The following is a 17,735-nucleotide window of genomic DNA, read 5'->3' as shown; positions in this document are numbered from 1 at the left end:
GCATTCGTTGTCAGTTCATTTGTTTGCTTGAGTTTGAATGTCCCTTATTTATCTTTCTCCTCTCTCTTGTAGAGAGCATGTGAAAATGAGGCTGTGCAAAAATCCTCAAAAATTTTATATTTTAGAGGTCATCATTATCTATAAACTTACATCAGGCATAGAGAGTTTCTGGTCAAGACCAACACCAATTTTATGTAGAACAGCTACACTGCCAAAGAAGTACAGGGTGAAAACTACAACCTGAAAAGAATATAGAGCAACCATTTTTATTATTGTTATAAAAGAGTGAATTCCAATTCTCTCAATAGGATTATATCTCAAGCTTTAATTTAAAGTCATCAAATTTCTAATATCTTTTTTTCCCCCAATCACTGCATTTTATTTCTGGACATATATCTAGACATACTGGTAATAGTTGGCTGTTCAAATTTTAGATATTTAAATGTTCTTGCATTAAAGTCTGTATGTTGTAGTTCAGAAGACTTTTGAGTCTTTTCAAATTTGGGTTTCCTCAAAACTATAACTAAAACCCTGACCAATATTATTATGGTCCTCATTTATTATTTTCACTAGTAATTCAAGAAAACTTATAGTATAAATCAGATTTTTTACGGGTAGTCAGAACTGCATGCATTAGTAATAACAATTTTTTTCACATGTGACTTTAATTTGATGGATGTGATTCTGATTCGTATTCGAAATAGTTATATACTTACAATAAATGGTCGAACAAAAATATGCAAAACAAAAGGAGCATAAAAATTCTTGTTCAAATAAAATAGCCATCCTTCTTGTTTCTCTAGTTTACTGCTGGAAAGTTTAGTACAGCAAATTACATCAAATCTGGAATCCTGTAAAATAAAGGGGAGATAATAAAATAAAATAGCAATTCTTCCTGTTTCTTCAGATACTACGGACAAGTTTAAAACACTAAATTGCATTAAATCGGGAATCCTGTGAATAAAAAGGGGAGATAATAAAATAAAATAGTCATCCTTCCTGTTTCTCCAGATACTACGGACAAGTTTAAAACACTAAATTGCATTAAATCTGGAATCCTGTAAAATAAAGGGGAGATAATCACATAAAACGGCCATTCCTTCCTGTTTCTCAAGTTTACTAAGGGAAAGTTTACCACAGCAATTACCAGCAAAACTGGAATCCTGTAATAGTGACTATTCAGGAATTGATCAATTGACACATTAAATGAACCATGATGCTTTGTTGACTACATATGTGAGTTTATTATCAATTATTAATAAGTACCGGTACATGTGCAATTTGGCTAACATTGTGATTCTTTATTGTCTTTTAAAATCTCATCCAATATTTGTGTTCAGCTCCTGTTACAAACATATGCTGGCATAATTTTTAATTTTCAGGCTTAAAAGATATTTACTGGTTTCATCATTTGACTATTTATGCATATGCCAGTAATTTCAAGAAAGTTTAAAAAGTGTTGGAGATTGAAACCTGTCCATGCTAGCTATAATTTTTTCACTGATTATTACAGGAGATTGGCAGCACTTACCTCCTGTCGTTTGGCATCCAGTGTCATAAGTCCAATAAATACTGTTATCTGTAACAGGAAGTCAAATAAAACAGCCAATGCCGCATAAAGGGAGAAAACTCTAACTGCTGGCATGTCTGTTAGGGCACCTGTTGAGAAAAGATGAAAGTTTAAAGATTTATATGTAAAGATATATAGTGGCAGAGATAAAGGTGGGTTCCATGGGGTTGTAATCCTCCCTTTTTCAAACGACAAACACATTTGAATTGGGACATACAGTTGGAAGCCCATCTTTATCCTGGGTTGGACCCCCCCCCCCCCCCCCCCTTTTTTTTCTAAATGGCTGGAAAGATTTAAATTTAAAAAGTACAGATCACCAAAAACTCCGCTGATACTTTATCTGCCAATTCTTTCCAGCTAATGAAAATGTAACCAAATACATATTTGAATCGCATTTACTCATGCAAAATTCAACAGTGATTCCCTATTGAAATTTACTCTAAGTTTAAGGTCCTCAAAATAATTATAATTGATAATGACCATAATAAACAAAATATGGGGTCTTTAAGTAATTTTATATGGCCCAATGAAGAGTTTGTATTGCCAAATTGAATTACACTTCACAAAACTTTAATTCTGCCTGTAATAAAGAGGTCCCAGTGGTATTTTAAGTGACCACTTAAATTGATGAGGACATCTTGATATATGAACTATGAATTTGTCAAGTACAATCTTAATACAACTTTCTATTATTTTGAAAGAATTTTGATATTGTTATATAAAAAATGTTCTCTTTATTCTGTGAAAAGTGTTAGTTTTAGCTTTAAATCTCGGTTTAATAGCTTCTTCAGTTTTTTCACGGGAAATTAAGACCAAAAAATATAACCTGGTCTAATGTTGCAGAGCTTATTTTACACAAACTTTAACATTTACCAAATAAGGAGATTGCCCAGCTTCCGGACCAGGTATATATAGATAACAAGTTCTTCGCTTATTTATACCTATAATTTTAATAAACTTTTTTCACTAACGGTTTGTTATATTTGCATACATAATTAGATGAGATATTATGATGAACAAGGGGGAACAATCTAATCAATCGTATTGAACTTTTTTTTCGTATCAGATGTCCTTATCAGATCGGGCTTAACCTACATTGTAAAAATGATACTACAAAGTAATAATGCCTTCAAAATGTTTAAAATGCAACTGTGTTTATTGAACTGTAACATATCTAATATCTATACCCCTATTAAATCAAAGCCTTAAAGGCTGTAAAAGCAATTGCTGCCATGTTAATGTTTGGAGACTTTTATTTTTCATCGGACATCCACATATATACAAGAATTAAACCTGACATGAGTGTTGTCTAGTTAAAAGTAAGAAGGTTTTAACTTTATATAAATAAAAGACTTTAGCAGAAAGTCATTTTTAATATGTTTTATATTTCACAAGGAGACAACACGTTTACCAGGCTAAAGTTGGGGTCAAATATACATGTGCTGAAACATATAACTCAAAAAGAAATCATCATGGATTATCCCCTGGTAGTGTTTGTAACTTCCTTGGCAATAATTTCCTTTATTGATTTAATTTTAACAATTTTCATTATTAATTTATATTTAACCATTAACACAAATGATTAAGTTAAAACATTTCAACTTTCCAGACGCAAATGTTAAAAAACGGGAAAGAAATAAAATATCTTACAAGACATAAACATGTAAAGAATAAATGTATATTTCAGCTTAATAAAAATATTTTCATAATGTTACTTTGTCATCATTTTTAAAACTAAGTTCCAAACATTATTGCTCAGTTGATATGTGTCCTTCTGATGCGGTACGAGCACATGCACTTGTTTCTATCCATAGGAAGGTCGATTATCCATATAAATAGTTTTATATGGATAGTCGACCTTCCTATGGATAGAAACAAGTGCATGTGGGTACGAGATAACTACAATTCTCATGCAATCCCGAAAAGGGGGGTCATCACAGACAAACATGACATTAAATCGTTATCACTGAACTAGTATATATATTGTATAGGGGCCAGCTGAAGGACGCCTCCGGGTGCGGGAATTTTTCGCTGCATTGAAGACCTGTTGGTGACCTTAATTCTGCTGTTGTATGTTTTTCTATGGTCGGGTTGTTGTCTCTTTGACAAATTCCCCATTTCCATTCTCAATTTTATTATACGAAGAAGAACAAACAGCTCTACGTTGCTTTGATATTTATCAATTTTCAGGAAACATTGCGAAACATGATCTTCAATATTTCGAAAACATGTGAAATAAAATTGCTAACACGGTGGACCGTCGAGTGTCAACAAACGTAGTAGACTTGTTCACTGAAAAGACGAGGATAATGGTTTCATCTGACATTTGTTATGCAAACCCAGTTTTGATCATGATATTTAAAAAGACGTACTTTTTTTCAATCTATGTATTAATAAACTAGAAAATTCCAAATTGTAAATATCTCTTCATCTGGACCGACTTGGCATCTACTACGTTTGGACGGGTCCATTTCATAAGTAAGGTGGTCGATAAATATTACGGAGTTTTGACAGAAAAGGAAAAAGAACTTATTGTTATGTGTTTTCAACAAGGGTTTCGTTCCGCTAAATTATTTGCGAAAATAAAGTTTGTCTATTTTTAGATTACAGGTAATAATTTGACACTACGCATTAACCTGTGTAGTGATTTTGATTTTACGATAAATGTATGAATGAACGATAATTTTATGAATGAACAAGAGCACCTGACCTCTTAAAGAAACACAAATTAAACATAAAAACCGTATTTATTAGGAGATAATTCAGTTAAATTTTCAATACTAAATCAACAACTGAAATGAATCCATATTTTGTTGAAACATCATACGATCGGCGGAAAACGGAATCGCATTTATAAAAATGTACTTTTTTTCACTCGGACTTCTATGTTATTTGATAGTCAAACGGTTGACCCTTTAAATACAAAAATACATCTACAAGAACATATTCTGAAACTTCTTAAATCCACTAACTTTTTTTTAAAGTTTCAAGCTATGTATTGCATTAGAAAACATACATAGGTGTTAAAGAATGACTGACAAGGAGCCTGTTTAACAAAATACTATGGCTTGATCTGGGCGGAGTCTCTGATCTGGGTCACAAAGATGGCCATACGCGACGGCATAAAAGCAATTGCTTTAAAAACAAGGTAAAAAATATGGGTCATGTTAAAACATAGTGATAAGGAAATACACACTCGTGTAAGTAGATGCTCATGTACTTAAACATGAATTCATTTCTAATATAATTGTATGTACTCAAATAACTATCGTATTCACATCTCCTTTAAATATGTTTACAATTTTTTATAAACATGATCAATCTTAAGTAATAGAAGACATAAAAAAAGGGGATTTTTTTTATTAAAAGACATCTTCATTTCTTTCAATTATCTTTCCATTAAATGTATACAATTTTTAAATAACAAAACATAAAAAAGGGGAGTTTTTTTTTTATCAAAATATCTCTTTATTTCTTTCAATTCTCTGTTGGTTACTCATGCAATCCTCTTAATTTTCTCATTTACTAAAATCCTATCAGTTAAGGACCCCAAACTGTAACAAAGATGCATGTTATCAGGAGTAAAAAAAGTAAATACGAGGATTGAGCAGCTAACAGAGAACGGAAATAAATGAAGAAGAAGGATGGTTGATGGAAACATTTTTATAACAAAAAACATTTGTTTATGAGCCCCAGGTGGTGAGGCCTGTTTTTCTTCCATCCATTGGCAAATGGATTTTAATCATGCAGATAAAGGCATCAGATTTAATGTCCCCATTCTGACCAGATTTGGCTGCATGCATACTTGTACATGGAAGAGGGGCTAAAGATACCAGAGGGTCACATTTAAACTCATAGATCAAAAATAAATTGACAACACCATGGCAAAAAAAGGAAAACACAGACAAATAATAGTACATATGTCATAACATAGAAAACTAAAGACTATTATATATAAGCAACACGAACCCCACCAAAAACTGGGGATGATCTTAGGTACTCTGTAAGGGTAAGCAGATCCTGCTTCACATGTGGCACCCGTCGTGTTGCTCATGTTATTAAAAAACCAGTAAATAGTCTAATTCAGTAGGTTACATTCGTGAAAATGGAGCAGGATTCTTGTTGCGACATAAGGAAAAATTTCCTGCACACCTCATTGACAACGGTTTTACTGCTGGTAGGAATAAGACCTTTGAATCAAACATTGTTCTATACCCTAAGCTGTACCCCTTGTAATTATAAGTATTGAATGCTTCTTTTTGTAACTTTATAGGGTTGTAAAAGCGTTGACCGAAGTACATTTTGAATTCACCCTAATAAATTTACAAAAAGCAGCATTCAATTCTTAAGTAAATATACTAATCCTTTATAATAACATGAATGTGTCCATAATACATGGATGTCCCACTGCACACTACTATTTTCTATGTTCAGTGGACTGTTTAAAAGATCATATCATAGGGAACATGAATGACCTTTCAAGTTGATTGGACTTTAACCTATCAAAAACTACCGTGACAAAAAATTTTAACCTAATGTGGGACAGAGGATTTGAAAGGAGGGACGAACAGACATTTATAGAAATGGACAAACGGACGAACAAACGATCAAGTGGACACACAGACCAAAAAACATAATGTCCCTATAAATGGGGCATAAAAAGCCAAATGAAAATCCTTCTATCTCACTTTCTCACATGTGCATTCATCAAACTAATAAACCTCTTTACCTCCCAAAATAATAGACATTATAGTTTTACAATTATGCCACTGGAAAATGAGGGTATATTGAATAAGCGCAGAAATTCTGCAATGCAACATTTATTTTTTTTGCTACATAATTCAAAATTACGAAATATATTATTAAATTGAAAAACAGCAGAAATTTGTGCTCACAACAGGCCACCTAATTCAAAATTACGAAAGAAATTATCAAATTGATGAAAATATTTTGTTACAAAGACCAACAAAATTGCCCAGTCAAATGCTAACAGAACATTATAGAGTTAAATAAATACATTTACAAACTTTAACATTGGACATTTGCCAAATATTAGATATGTTCTGTTTTGTTCCGGACCTTACAGGCATACTACTTTCAGTCTTTAAACAATATATATACCATCTATTTTCATTACTTTTTAACGCTTGAAGTATACTGATTTTTTGTAATTAGCAAAAAGAATTCAAAATTCAAAATTTTAATTGCAATTTAAGACTTCTTCAACAAAATCAATGTTTCATAAAACAAAAATCCTAAATTTACAGCTATACAACTTTCAAATAAATTTAAAATCATTTTAATTGATAACCACTAAATTAAAGGGCGCTAATCCGATTATATTTCCTGACTTCAGTCGTATCCTCATTGATCGGCAACTGATAATATCAATTGACACTTGTCGATAAATCAAATATTTACTTAATCTCATATTCATCTGTCTATTTAATTTTAAACTGATAAAATGAATAAAAGATCAAACATAATCGAAGTTTAAAAAACTTGTGTCATGCAGTGTTTAATAACTCATTCACTTTGATGAAGTCATATAGCTGTGTGGATTAGATTGATTTAAAGCATAACAGGTTAGATATAAAGCAGGGAAAATTTCCTACATCAATGCTATCATAAAATCTGTACCTGGGTGTTCTAGTGGAGTGGACAGGGGGTCCCCAATTCCCTTTTTGCTGCTCCAACCTGCCATTTTACTCCCAATTCCCTCCCCTCCCCCAGATAATTTTTTTTATTTTTACTCTACTCAGATTTTATGACTTCTGTGGATTCCCAATTTTTGTGGATTTGGCTGTTACAGGGAAGACACAAATTCAACTGTTCAAAGAATTGCAAATTTGATGTATGATTAAATAATTACATTAGATGTATGTTTCATTATAATACTTCATTCTGATTTGCTAACTGCACATCACATGTTATTCCTTAAGCAATTGCATCACTCAATTAAACTTATCATTCATGATAACACATGGTTCCACAAAAAAGTGCACAGGTGAATTGAAATAAAAAAATATATAAAATTTGTGTTTTCATGATCATAGCTAACATTATAAGTATTGAATGCTTCTTTTTGTAACTTCATAGGGTTGTAAAAGCGTTGACCGTGCATACATTTTTAGAATGAAGCGCTTCCACGCTTCATACAAAATGTACTTCGGTCAACGCTTTTACACCCCAATAAATTTAGTTACAAAAAGAAGCATTCAATTCTTTAATGCAGACTTTTGGAAAGCCATGAGATCATATATCCATGATAATAAATGAATCCAAAATACTAAATTAGCTGGGAGATATTACGAATAAGTAAAAAAGGTCAATTTATGAATGGGGGATGATTTTCAAACTTAAACCTGACGTCTGTTCCCACATTTGTAATATAAGTTGAGATCGGCAAAAGTAGGGACCCACTGAGCGACTGCCTAATTTCCAAAACTGTGATGCAAATATTGATTTGATTACAGTACAATTTTATGAGCTGAAAAATAATAGTAGATATTTGAGTTTAAAATTTTAAATAAATTTTATGTACTTGTATATGAATGTTAAGAATTGGACCTTTTGACAAACTTTGTTATCTTCATATATCAATAGGAATGTAAAAACTGACAGGGTCAATTATGACAGGTGCTTGACAAGACTAATATTTAATTTATTTTATTGTTTTTGTGTTAGATAAGAAATGATAATCAAAGGTTATAAAAGTTCAGGAGATTAAATAACAGATCACAACTGATCAGAAGTTTTTAAAGTCCTTTTTATCAAATGTTAGCATGGTATTTAAAACTGATGAGACCCTGAGATTTATATTAAAGTATTGATTGGTGTATAACACCACTTCAACAATATTGAGCTATTTGTGGCATTCAGCACTAATTATTGGTAAAGGAAGACATTGATGCCCAGAGAGAACCACACACCTTTCATAGGAAAACGCAGAGAATCCTTTTTTTTTTTTTTTTTTATTCAACAACAGTATTGCTCGCTGTTAACAATTACTCCACTGACACAGCTATCTCAGTGAAGGTCCCTGTTTCGTTAGTACCAGAAATTCAGGGATTCTTCAGGTAGATAAACTGCATATTGTTAGTCGTTAACTAAATATTATAAATATTACATCAATATAGATAAATAATGCTATTCTAATTATATTAAAGTATTTATATTATATAGTCTTATTTTCGGAAAATTTTCATATTTTATCTCAGTTTGGGAAGACTTCTATCAGTTTCCATGCAGAGAATCCTAGTCAATTGGAGTCAAGTGCACCTCCCCCATGGGGGATTCAAACTCACAACCTCAGTGTTGAATGACTAGTGATACAGTAGTTTGACTACTTAGAATACTTTTCCATCGAGGCTCTGTCTTGTAAAGATGTATTTTCTAAACATCAATAGCTTGATGAAATCTAACTTTGTCAACTGAGATAATTAGACATTTGTATAGTAAAATAACAAAAATGCCAAACTCCAAGGAAAATTCTAAACTGAAAGACATTTATAAAATTTCTATGTCTACATGGTCTACTACTTTCACTAAATATACAGCAGTCGAAGATTCGAAATAAACAATCAATACTCAAATTCAAAAGGTATGAAAATTCTAAGTACGAAAGAACAAATAAAAATTCTAATGCAACAACGTTTGTAACGGTCATTTTGATTGGATAACGTCACTTTCTTACATAGCATCAATTGACAATTGATGCTATGGGACGTACGCGCAAGCGCAGACGGCATATGACAGATTTTAAATACATGTTTTAACGTTGTTTTCTGTCAGTTTCATTAGAATGGAGATAACAATATTGTATTTTAAGCTCTGACGGCATCAATTTTGGATTTGATGGTCGCAAATACCCAATTACTGTCTCCGCTAACGCGTCGCCAGTAAACTTAATTTGCGACCATCAAATCCCCAATTGATGCCTTCGGAGCTTAAAATACAATACAGTTATCTCCTAATTGTACTTTTCCTATTCCTTAATTAATCATATCAAAATTCTGTACAACCCAGTGACAGATCACTGTCCTCATACTGTAACCACTGCTTTTAATTATGTTAATGGTTTGTTTTTTAAATCTTTTTTCCCATTAATCCCTGGTATTTTATAAGCAGTCACAAAATTTTTAATACAACAAATATTTATATATTACCTAAGAAGAATGCAATGGATTCGGCTGAGCTACTTAACAACATGCTTGGCCCCACTCTCCCTACAATTCTACCTATCTGTTCTTCTAAACTCTCATCTCTCAATCTCGTATCTCTCTGTTAAATAAAATACTGAATGTTAGAAAATAGAATGATCATTCTCAATTAATTAGAAATGTTCATTATCATCTCTTCAAATGTTTCACAGAACCCATCATGATTTTGTTCAGCTACTGTGAAATTTGAAAATTCATGTGAAAAAAAAATAATTTGATACATTCACTTAAAATTCATATGAGATTGACCTTAGATTCACCTGAAATCATTTCACCTGAGTTTCACCTGAAATCAGTTCACCTGAGTTTCACCTGAAATCAGTTCACCTGAGTTTCACCTGAAATCATTTCACCTGAGTTTCACCTGAAATCAGTTCACCTGAGTTTCACCTGAAATCAGTTCACCTGAGTTTCACCTGAAATCAGTTCACCTGAGTTTCACCTGAAATCAGTTCACCTGAGTTTCACCTGAAATCAGTTCACCTGAGTTTCACCTGAAATCAGTTCACCTGAGTTTCACCTGAAATCAGTTCACCTGAGTTTCACCTGAAATCAGTTCACCTGAGTTTCACCTGAAATCAGTTCACCTGAGTTTCATGTATAATATAAATAAGAAAATGTGGTATGAGTGCCAATAAGACAACTCTCCATCCAATTCACAATCAATTATAAAGTTGGTACCGATTATCAGGTTATCTGCATATTGATATCGTAAAATATCAGCTGCGAGACATAATATGAAGCTTTTAGTCGAGTGAGCGTAGCGAACGAGATCAATAAACAGCTGCGCCATGAGCGCATGATACGCCCGACGTCTTGTGTGGAAGTTTTAAATGCAATAATCATAAATAGTTTCTGAGGAAGTTTTAAGCAATAACCCCCCCCCCCCCCCCCCCCCCGCACACCCTGTTTTTTTTTTACAAATATCACTAAAATAAAATTTTGAATCAAACCAAAAAGTATACAGATCTTTAAATTAGTATAACAAAGAAGTGTGTACAGTTTCAAGCAATAATCATAAATTGTTTTTGAGATACGGCGCGACATGTAAAAAAACCCCTCCCCTTTTTTACAAAATACTCAATAACTCAAAAATAAAATTTTGAGTCATCACCAAAAAGTATACAGATCTTTAGATTAATATAACAAAGAAGTGTGTAAAGTTTTAAGCAATAATCATAAATGGTTTTTGAGATACGGCACGACATGTAAAAAAACCCTCCCCCTTTTTTACAAAATACTCAATAACTCAAAAATGAAATTTTGAATCATCACCAAAAAGTATACAGATCTTGAGATTAATATAACAAAGAAGTGTGTAAAGTTTTAAGCAATAATCATAAATCGTTTTTGAGATACGGCGCGACATGTAAAAAAACCCTCCCCCTTTTTTACAAAATACTAAAAAACTCAAAAATGGAATTTTGAATCATCACCAAAAAGTATACAGATATTAAGATTAATATAACTAAGAAGTGTGTAAAGTTTTAAGCAATAATCAAGAAATCTTTTTGAGATACGGTGCGACATGTGAAAAAAAACACACTCCTGTTTTAGTAACAAAGTGCCGTAACTCAAAAAGTTTAAATCTTATTTTCACCAAAAAGTATACAGATCATTTGACCATCATAAGAAACAACTATATTAAGTTTCATGAAATTTGGATAAGTCGTTCTCAAGTTACGGTGCGACATGTTTACGCCGGACAGATGGACAGACGGACAGACGGACAGACAGACGGACAGACAGACAGACGGACGGACACCGGACATTTGTATACCATAATACGTCCCGTCAAAATTTTGACGGGCGTATAAAAAGCCTTCATATAATGTCAAGCAGCTGATATTATAGCTTATCAATATGCAGATAATCTGATAATCGATTTATCGGGCTATATTTGCGTGTTTCAGAAGTGTTTTCTTTGTTTCACCAGAACACAAAAGATGACTTGATAAGTTCGGGTCAAAGTTATTAACGTCGGTTCAAACATTATGACGTCGCTGATATGTCCGGGTCAAAGTTATTAAGGCCGGGTCAACGTATTTGACGTCACAAAGACATGATACGGAAAAGTGTTAAGAGCTGAACAGATTGATATAGACAGTGGGACGACCGATAAACAATAATATATGGTCCAACCATACGCTTACGGTCAGACCATACGAGTATACGTGTATGGTCCAGTATGAGCAATACAAATCCTTGTCTCATATTCACATGAGTACAATTGTTTGTATGTATCAATATATCAAGGTGACTTAAAACATAATAATTTAAGAGATACAAGCTTTAAAAACTGTACCTGGTAAGTTTGGACTAAAATAAAGATGTTGTCCACACCGACAGCCAGGACTAAGAATGGTACCACTTCTATGATGATAAGTGTTGCTGGTATTCCAAAGTAACTATAGGTCCCGAGGGAGGCAGCTACTGATAATAGTACAATTGTTACTCCTGATAGTCCTAATGTTATCTTAGAATCAATCTGCAAATAAAATCAATTTAGAAATCAATTTAGCAATGAAGAACATTAGCATTATGAAAAGCTAATACAGTGGATTCATTTATTTTCAGCTGGGTTCCAATTTTTGTGGTTTGAAGAAAACTTGCATATTTGTGGATGTTTAATTAAGTGGTTTATGAAAAGTCTGCATACACTCCTTAAGAAAATTTGTAATTTGTTGCACATTTAAATTTGTGGTTCCCCTGTATCCACAAAAATTGTAATCAAATGAATATCTATGAATCTACAGTAACTTAATATTATAAATATGAAAGTACTGGTGGTATACACTATTACTATTTAGTGGATAGTAAAATCTGCTGCAAGTGAGTGAGCGAGTTCAAATTGCTACAGTATATTAATGTGGATTCATTTTTTTTCGTGTGTACCAATTTTCGTGGATTTAGGAAAATTTGCATTTTCCTTGACATTTGATTTCATGGTTTTCCAAATGTCTGCATTTAATCATACAGCTAAGTCGCAATTAGTTGAACATTTTTTTTGGTGGTTTCCCTGTACTCATGAAATCCACGAAAATTGGTATCCAAAGAATAATTATGAATCCACAGTAGCTTAATACACCTTATTGCTATTTGTCCGCCATTACTGGATATCACACAGGTTCCCGTAAAATTTTGACGTCACAAAACAAAATATCTGACACCACAATGGAAAAGTGATTGTTGCATACGTCAAAAGTTCAAGCGGCCGGGTCAACCGGGGTTTAGCGATAAGATGTATTATAAACACAAAATATTTGGTGGAAAGTAAGACGGCCTACTGTGATTGAGTTTAAATTGCTACATGTATATCCATATTAACATGTATTCATTTTTGAAAGAAGTTTTTAAAATAAAGAGTAATTATCTTAATAAACTTCATCATCCCAAACATATGGGATTTCAAATTTCTAATGTGTTAATTGAAACTGCTAACTATATTTGTATAATATTGATAAAAAAATATTTCTTTAAGTACAGACACACTTAACCATGTTAACTGAGATTTCATGTACATAACAATGTTACAGTTATTAAAAAAATAACAGAAGAGAAGAAAGATTTTTTTTTATTTTGACAGTCTATGAAAAAGTCAGGCCAAAACGTAGAACTTAATCATTGTCTTTAATTTATTGTTGTAATTGGATTTCATTTTAATTATCGATTTTTTATTTGTCTGCACAAGAGGGTGAACATCAAAGAATTGTCTCCTGCTGAGCTATGGAATAGAGTTAATTATTTCTCTAAGTATTGTCCAATCAAAATGTGGCATTTTCATGTGAAGTATAATAAAATGAAATATTACCAATAGTCTTGCAGGGTTGTCACATGACCCATACTGCCCAAGGGTTAGGGTTATATATCCAAACATAATCAGGTAGCTGATAAGAATGGTTAAGACATCAGACTGACTTTCTCTGTTCAACTCATCCTCTATAGATCTCTGAAAAGACAAATATGTTCATAAAACAAACATTGTCATGACATTTTTTTTTATCATTTCTATTCATATTATCAGCAGCAAATTATCAATCATAAATAAAATTGAGAATGGAAATGGAAAATGTGTCAAAGAGACAACAACCCAACCAATGAGCAGTAAACAGCCAAAGGCCACCAATGGGTCTTTAATACAGCAAGAAAATCCTGCACCTAGAGGCGTGCTAAATTCAGCTTATAAACAATTAGTTCTATGATATTTTCTTAATTTCTTTTAATTAATTAATATATATAAATCACTTTAATTCTCATTAAGAGTCTCATTTAAACAAGAAATGGAAAAGATATAAACATAATTAGTTGTTCTATTGCTGAAAGAATAAAATGTGCAAATGAAAATTAAAATTTATGGTTAAGGGGCAATAACTCAAATAAATTTTGCATTATTTGATTTCAATTCCAGTGTTTGCAATGTAAAACCTGAAAACTGTAGATGTTTTGTTGGGATTAGCTGTGTAGTTATTTGGATAAAGAGTTGTCTCATTGGCACTCATACCACATCTTCCTTTATCTATGGATTGTATTGCTTTTTAATAGTTCGAACAATTTTTATTCAAGAAAATAGTATATAGCAATGAATTAGTATAATTTTACATAAAATTCAAATATGGGAAAACTTTTACATGTTATACATCTGTCTCTGGGAAAAAAAAAAAAACATTTATTAAAAAAACAACATGATGTCATCATCAGGCTAAGATATAAGATTATCTTAAAGTAAATGCAAAAGCCTGCCCCAATAGTATCCCTTCAAATTTTATCATATGTGGACAATTAAGGAAGTACTGTAGATGATAATGGGCTATTCCATTAGAATGGATGAGGGTGATTAGGAAAGAACCTACATATTCCCTCTATAGCCATATTTTATTTAGTAATTTTGATTATTTCAAAAATGACCAACAATCTTTATCAAAACATAAAACTTCACTACTTAACCTCCCCCATGTAGTTAATGGAACAGTCCTTACCTCTGTACTAAATGAAATAGTCATATTGGGATGATCCTGTTTACTTTGTAGGTATGATATCAAAACCTTTTCCCAAGCTTTAGCTTTTTCGTTCTCTTCATCTTTTAAGTGGTTATTCACCAGAAAAGTAATGACAAATGCTGTAGAATTCTTGTAATTTGTACCTGAAAAAAAGAGCATTTGTTATTTTAAACAGAAGAACAGAAATAATTGACACATTGGTTCATTTTCCCTTTTGAATTGTTTTACACTAGTCATTTTTGGGGCCCTTTATAGTTTGCTGTTCAGTGTGAGCCAAGGCTATGTGTTGAAGGCCGTACATTGACCTATAATGGTTTACTTTTATAAGTTGTTACTTGGATGGAGAGTTGTCTCATTGGCACTCATACCAAATCTTCCTATATCTATGATGTTTTTATTGTTTTGCTGAATGCAATACAATTATATCTATTTAATAAAAATATCTATTTCGCTGCGATATAGCCTCGTTGTGCTAATGCAGCATAAATCAACCAACAATCAATCAATCCTATATCTATTATATGTTTTCTTGCTTTAAAGCTCCTTATTTACTGTGATTCCTACAAAATGGTTAAAAAGGCAATCTGTAAGCTATTTTTATTTTTTTTTGTTTATTGTGAAATGACTTTTTTATTTTCTATATGACTATGTAAAGAACCTCCTTTCCCCCTTTTACTTCTATGACCCTAACTTGGTTATGCATACTAGGAATGTTACCAGGTGATCAGTAAGAATAAACAAGTTGTTATACATACTATCGTATCCTCCCATCACTACCCAGGGGAAAGTAGGTGCAGAGTCTACTGCCAGACACGATATATTCAATCCTTTGGTGTCTTGTGTTGAAGCAGGAGCGCTGTAAAACATGAAAGCACTTTATCATATTTTCTATCTGCCACATTTAAAATCCATTAAAAAAAACACACATAAAAAAATTTCAAATTGCTGTACATAATTTTCTAAAAAAAAATAATTTTTAAATAAAGTTTGTGGATTTCTCAATAACCAAAATATTTATTATGCATTATATTATTAGAGTTAAAAAAAACCCACTTGAACATAACCAAGTACATTGTATTAAAATAATAAAATTCCTTATTATGGTGTTGGTGAATTTTTCAAAATCTAACGTAATTGTGTATCAGATAGACATATACATTGTGTAAAACATAGGCCTTTTACAGAGCAGTTACTGTAAATTCAAAAATTATTGTGTGCATTTATTATTGTGATTTTGCCATATCAGACTAAAATGTAATTCTAAGTTTTTGTCATATTGAGAAAAATTCTGTTTAAGGAGGCTCGAGGGTATAAAAATTTCCGAAAAAAATCAAACATTTGTTTTTCATTACAAGTTTTATTTATTTCCTTTAGTAGTTGTTACTTTATCATATGGTACAAAAATCATTCAAAACAATCAATTTGTGTTGGCTCCAGATGACTTTCAAAATGTATACATCATTGAAAAAGTTCCAAATTATCTCCCTTTGGTGGAAAAATGCCATTTTTTGGCTCTAAAATTGAAACATCTTTTTCAACTCATCGGTGACCTATCTTTTTTAAAATAATTTCCATATAAGCTGTACTTAAACTAAATTATTGTAAAATTTTAGCGATTTCTGTAATAAATTTCTTTTTTTTATTTTGATATTACCTTTATTGCTCCTATTACTTCAACAGAAAAAAACCACCTTTACAAAAATGTATGCTTGTTTTGAAGGCAGATTGTGAGCGCAAATGAACGGTGACCCCACTCTTTTATTTTATTTTTCTATTAACTATAAGATTAAAAGTTCATTTGTAGAAAAATATAGAAAAATCCTATATGATTTAGACCCGCGAACCCCCTTAAGTCATATAAAAATTTCAAAATCAAACTTAATAAATTATTGCGATTATGCATATCCCTGTTGTATTTTTCGCAATAATTTCTGAATTTACAGTAAACACAAAATATATAGAATATTGAAAGTGAGAAAGATTTTCATGTTAACGGTGATTGCCAATCACCTCACACAATATTCAAAATGGTCTATAAAATCTGCCATTATGGTAAATCCCCACTCATCCATGATTATTTTGTCAAGGGTGTTGAAGTCAAATATAAATTTCATAATGCAAACTGAAATCATTGCGATTATATCCCTGTTGTATTGTTCACAATAATAAAGACATCACAATAATTTCTGAATTTACAGTATACAAAATATATAGAATATTGAAAGTGAGCAAGATTGTGGTGTTGGTGGTGATTGATCCTGTTACTTACCTCACGCAATATTCAAAATGGTCTATAAAATCTGCCATTACGGTAAATCCCCACTCACCTCACACAATATTCAAAATGGTCTATAAAATCTGCCATTACGGTAAATCCCCACTCATCCATGATAACTTTGTCAAGGGTGGTATGGTTCTTCTGCCAGTATTCTAACACACTCTGTGTTGCACAATTATTATTGTCGGGAGCTAATGGTTTAAAGCAGATGTCTTCTAATTTTACCGTCTTGTTGTTATAGGTTGCTGTCAAAGCCTCAATCTCAAGTTGCATATCTAGAAGCTAATTAAAAATTATTCATTTTTATTCCAAAAGTTGTATCCCATTTGTTGCATCTGAAAGATTCTTGTATTATATTTCTAGAACTTGAATGAAAAATAAAAATTTATCATAATTCCAAAACTTGTATCCCATTTCTTGCATCTAGAAGATTCTAATGTATTGTATTTATAGAAGTGTGAGCAAAAATAAAAATTTATCATAATTCCTAAAGTTGTCTCCCATTTCTTGCATCATGATTCTTGTACAAAATGTATCATATTTCTAGAAGCTTGAATGAAAATAAAAAAAAATCATAATTCTAAAATTTGTCTCTCATCTATTGCATCAGTAAGATTCTTGTATATTATTTCTAGAAGCTTGAAATAAAAAAATAAAAGTATTATCAT

General features: G+C 31.8%; 1 protein-coding gene across 2 annotated transcripts in view; it reads right to left on the bottom strand.

The window, feature by feature from the left end:
• LOC139499079 (NPC intracellular cholesterol transporter 1-like) overlaps positions 1-17,735 on the bottom strand; it is a 46,458-nt gene that overhangs the window by 13,028 nt on the left and 15,695 nt on the right. For both annotated transcript variants that reach the window (XR_011658095.1, XM_071287751.1), the window contains exons 5-13: positions 17,117-17,349; positions 15,545-15,645; positions 14,769-14,932; positions 13,604-13,741; positions 12,098-12,280; positions 9,739-9,853; positions 1,532-1,659; positions 717-851; positions 151-240 (exon numbers count right to left, since the gene is read on the bottom strand). Coding sequence is in view for 1 of the 2 variants with exons in the window: in XM_071287751.1 (XP_071143852.1) it covers positions 151-240; positions 717-851; positions 1,532-1,659; positions 9,739-9,853; positions 12,098-12,280; positions 13,604-13,741; positions 14,769-14,932; positions 15,545-15,645; positions 17,117-17,349 (1,287 nt within the window). In the remaining variant the exon portion in view is untranslated. The remainder of the gene's footprint in view (positions 1-150; positions 241-716; positions 852-1,531; positions 1,660-9,738; positions 9,854-12,097; positions 12,281-13,603; positions 13,742-14,768; positions 14,933-15,544; positions 15,646-17,116; positions 17,350-17,735) is intronic.

Source organism: Mytilus edulis, chromosome 12 (assembly GCF_963676685.1).
Source record: "Mytilus edulis chromosome 12, xbMytEdul2.2, whole genome shotgun sequence".
NCBI classification, from domain to species: Eukaryota; Metazoa; Mollusca; class Bivalvia; order Mytilida; family Mytilidae; genus Mytilus; species Mytilus edulis.
This window is presented reverse-complemented; position numbering and strand designations above follow the sequence as displayed.